General features: G+C 37.2%; 1 protein-coding gene across 1 annotated transcript; it reads right to left on the bottom strand.

Annotated features, from left to right (window-relative positions):
• Positions 1-300: 300 nt before the first annotated feature.
• Positions 301-4,433, bottom strand: KCTD7 (potassium channel tetramerization domain containing 7). The gene is made up of 4 exons (XM_010286907.1): positions 4,290-4,433; positions 3,317-3,486; positions 1,495-1,673; positions 301-985 (listed from the first exon to the last, which is right to left on the bottom strand). The coding sequence occupies exons 1-4, from the start codon at positions 4,431-4,433 to the stop codon at positions 609-611; spliced, it is 870 nt and encodes a 289-aa protein (XP_010285209.1). The 3' UTR covers positions 301-608.
• Positions 4,434-4,655: the final 222 nt, after the last annotated feature.

Below are 4,655 nucleotides of genomic sequence, written 5' to 3'. Positions count from 1 at the left end.
AATGCAAATTCTTAATTGAAAAAGAAATATAGCTTAATCACGACAGCAATTAATCATATATAGGGAATACTCTTTTTTTTTTTAAATGGTCTATTACATTAAAATAACATTTCCAGAATCTCTGTGCTAGGTGTTACTCAATTTTATAAAGTGGTAAGTTTAAGGAGTGACTAAAACATTTGTAAGTGGGTAAAATTCAACCACGTTATGTCAGCATTATTAGCACCCCAGCTTTATAATAATGCAGGTGAGATCTGCAATATCCATCTTGCAGACTATGATACTAAAGCCACATGGTAGGTGGCACCTTTTAAAAGGTGTTAGATGCTCTTCCCCATAATTTCCATGAGGTGATTTTGTTTTGTGCCTCGTTAAGGTACCTGAGCCAACAGTCTTTTTTCAGGCTGGTTTTTCAAGATTTCAAAGGATTTTCAACCTCTTTAACAGGTTCCCTTTTGCTGAGCAGCTAAGCGTTAGCCAACATTTCAGCAGACGGATTCCGATATATGTTAGCAGCAATGCATTTCCAGAGACACGCTGCAAAAATATTAAAAGCAATCGTCGTCTAGAAGTCCTTTTATCCCGTGCACCATTCTGGACAAAGTAACTCACCACCAAGTAATCTTGAACTCATAGATAGGACGCTTGCAGTAATAGTGATTTATCAGGTGTTTATCACACACACCAATACACTGATGATCCACAGTTATCCCTCTATCAGACAGGTCTGTCACAATACAGTGCAGAAGATCATATACATCAGCTACAGCCTCCCAGGGGCCAAAAGATACATCTACTTCGCAATGGTGTTCAAATAGCTTTGTCTCACTTTCACTCCTTTCAAAACGCAGAGAATTGAAATGTGGGCATTCATAGGGAGTGATGGGCATCTCTTCTTTGAAGACACAGACCTTCAGTTTTGCAAATCTTGCTTTTCTTTGCATAGCTCTAAGCTTTGCTATTTCGATTATGCGTTCCAAATGATCTAAAAAAAAAAAAGTTGAAAATAACAATGAAGCACCTAGTAAAAGAAAAAAAATGCAATTATTTCATGTGAAAGCTATTACTGCAGTGTTTAACAAGTTATTCTTAACATAATATTAATAGAAATGGGAAGCTGCATGTAGCTAGATATATAGTAATTAACCACTATATATCTATAGATACAGATATAAACTATATGCCCAAGCTTATTCAACTCCAGGTCATAACAGAACAAATGCAGAGGCAGAGAAACCTTCTCATTTAATGAGCCTTGCATGTTACGGCCTAGATCTTGCTCCCTTTTAAGACAGCATGAAAATCCACATCCTTGGATACAGCAGAAACAAATCTGACATGGAGACCTCAAAGACGTAAAGAGCATGAAAGGTACATAATAAACTTCTCAAATACAATGGAATTAGTTGGAAAGCTGAAAACAGATCTGACAGCACCATGTATACTATTTGAATCGCGCTAGAAGAAACACTGAATACCACTTTGTTTATTTACCTTTGTAATATGGCATTAGGCCCAGGAAAGCTTGTCTAACTTTTTCTCCTTTAAGAGGCTGGATATCCTCTAGATTGTCCAGCAATGGTCCTATGGAATAATACTGAGCTTCCTTGTAAACTGACCTCACCCGTTCTCTTGGTGGCAGGTCACCAGATCGTAGAAAGTTAAGTATGTCTCTAAAAAAAGGGCAAAGATACTGTTAAGTAACAAGATTCCACCAGAACTGCTGCAGGTGGGAAAGAAGAGAAAATGCTGGATATTCATTGTTCATTCTATTGAGATAGAAATCCTATGCTTAGACAGTAACTGAAGTAAGTGTGAGTCATATTTCCAACATATGTTTTTAAAAGCACTTGCCATGTTCAAGTTTCCAGGTCATTTCACATTTTGCCTCTGTTAATGTCAAAACTCATTCAAAAAAATACCATCCTATTTTAAACAAAAAGTTCAAGGTGGAGTAACCACTTAAAATAGGAGAGGACACAGTATTTCATGGGAAAGAGATCCCAGTCACTGTATGTTAAATTTAGGTCTGTGACAAAATAATCTTTTCCATTTTCCTGGAGATCATATGCATGGACATTTAATCCCACACAGAACCGGGATTCTAGCTGAATGGATGGTATATTTGCGAAGGAGGTGTTCTCTTCACAGGATCAGGGTCATATATCATATACACTTGTACTATATATTATAATACTAATAGTAATAAAAAGGAGAGAGAACATTTCCTTGTAGTTTTGAAACACTGTTAAGCTACAAGACTTTTAACAAGAAAGAAATCCCTTTGTAAACATTAACCAACAAAATTATTATTGACCATTATCAAATAAAACAAGCATTACCGCAATCTTTATTAGAATTAGCAAGTGCTAACTTGGCTCTCTGTTCCAGCCATATTTTCTATTCATCACATGAATTGATTTTCCTACAAAGCAGCAGGCACTTCCAAATTGCCAAATGTAAAGAAACAATTATTTTCCAATAAATATAGCATCTTAATCTATTTCTGTCCCAGATTATGGTACAAACCAAATGTGCTTTGAAAATAATTCAATCCTTCTCTGTTAAAGACATTAAGGAAATATCTACAAAGGAGAAACAAGAAATGTAAGTTAAATTGCAAAGTGTACTTTGGGCAAAGACCTTAACCCATGAACATTAGCCCATGAATACTGCTTACCTTTTCTAGCAATCTCACACCAATTCAAACAGAATATTAGTAGATCACAGTTAGTTTAAAAAGCTAAATACATAAGAAGGAATCCTGAAGGTGAAGGAATATGGCATTACCAGCAAAAATAATTTAAAAAAATTATTTGAGGGTTGTGCTTTTTTATCAGTTTAAGTTATATACTGTTTAAACACTGAAAACATCATACTTTCAACAGTTTAAGAAACCTAGATGCATTCTTCCCATTCCCTCTTTATCATAAATACTGCAATATCAATCAAAAAAGCAGTGTTGTACAAAAGAGTTTCCTATGAATAGCAATGCCAAATACATTCTTTTATAAAACATCAAACCAACTCGATACCTTGAAAGGACGTACTCTAGAGGAGACAATGCACAAATTCAAAACATTGTTGTTCTTTCCCATTGTAAAACTTAAACCCGTACAAATAAAACAAATAGGTTTTTAATTGCAATATACTCTTCTCTTGAGATGTTTTGAAGGCCTGGATGCCAACCAGTCACAGTTACCTAATAGACAAATATGATTTAACTAGGAAGAAATGCTCAAACTTACTTTTCTTTAAGAAGAATTTTCTTCAGTAACACCTTTTTAAAGTATACTACTGAGGACACTGTACATACCCAAAGTAGGTTCCATCTCTGTCAATAAAGTATCTGCCTTCAGCATCTGTTGGAATATAGTGTCTTCCACTGAACATAGCCGCCAACATTGTGTCCTCATAACGTCTCAGTGTTGACAGTCTTGTTGTAAAATACATGCCTCCTACGTTTAGCGGAACAACTTCTGGAAACTGCAAAAGCAATCACATCATCAGAAATGAGCCTCTAGTCCTTTGCAGACACATTCAGGCCAAAAGGGTTACAACTTCTAGAAGACACAGCATATAGTCTTTGCCACTGTGACATAGTTTGGTTCAACAAATGCTTCCTTCCTGGCCCATTGCCACAAAACAGTGAGGTTCAAGAGTTAATACCTTGAATACTTTGGCTGGCTTCTGGGTGTAACCAGTAAATGTTTTCATTTCAGTTGGAAATCTGAAACAGTGGTAATCACTCAGCTTTAAGACCAGATATTCATTAAAAGTATGAATGCCTCTTCTTGGGTCTTTTGGGGAAAGAAAAATCAAAAGAAACACCACTTGCCTGCCCTTCCATACACACACACACACAAAAAAAAAGGTAGGTAATCTCAGGCCAATCTTGGGACTCGCACTCAGTTGCTACTCTACTGGTTCCTTTACATCACTATACTATACCATACTACACACTGAAAAAAACAGTGATTCTGTATTTACATTAGGTTTACAGCAGGCCTATAATCTTAGTATCACACCTTAAAATGCCTTAGTACCAGAATAAAAACCTACTTGTATTTGTCAAGTCCAAACATGGGTGGAAATTCTGAGTAATGCTGCAAAGCTATTGAAGTAAAATTCAAGAGACTTAGCTTTATTCAACCATTTAGCTACTAATGGAAACTGAACTGAATATCCATAAATACACCAACAAAGAAATCCTGAATTCTTTGGCACCTGAGCAGTACGTGCTGCAATAACTGGACCTTATCAGATGAACAGTACCAGAGAGCTCTTACCTGCTGAGGCAGCAGAGGTAGTGCTTGTCCTGCCTGGGTTGCAGTAGGAGTGGCTGGCTCTTGGAAATCATCCTCTGCATCTGAGCTCGACATGGCATCATCCGGGTTTCCACTCACTTTGTTCTGCCCCGTAACTACCACCATCCCTCTGGCTCTCGTAAGCAGGTCTGCTGGGTAGGCAGCCGTGGCAATGCTAAATAGGAAACAAGACCCAAATTACTTAGGCACTCTCCCCACCAGCTGCAGAATATCACGTGGCAGGCAAGGCACGTTACTCCCCGGCTTTACGCTGCTAATTTACAATGGCATTGTTATTACTGGGAAATGAATCACAGCAAGGATGACTATTGTGCTGAGAAACAAACT

The sequence above is a fragment of the Phaethon lepturus genome, unplaced genomic scaffold (assembly GCF_000687285.1).
Source record: "Phaethon lepturus isolate BGI_N335 unplaced genomic scaffold, ASM68728v1 scaffold21715, whole genome shotgun sequence".
Classification (NCBI taxonomy): domain Eukaryota; kingdom Metazoa; phylum Chordata; class Aves; order Phaethontiformes; family Phaethontidae; genus Phaethon; species Phaethon lepturus.
This window is presented reverse-complemented; position numbering and strand designations above follow the sequence as displayed.

Bases quoted from the DNA above. Each gene is read 5' to 3' on its own strand.
- KCTD7 (XM_010286907.1), bottom strand. From the start codon at position 4,433: ATGGTGGTAGTTACGGGGCAGAACAAAGTGAGTGGAAACCCGGATGAT. The intron at 3,487-4,289 runs GTAAGAGCTCTC...TTGCTTTTGCAG, and splicing joins TACCTCTGCTGCCTCAGCAG to TTTCCAGAAGTTGTTCCGCT. The intron at 986-1,494 runs GTAAATAAACAA...TTTTTTTTTTAG, and splicing joins CCTAATGCCATATTACAAAG to ATCATTTGGAACGCATAATC.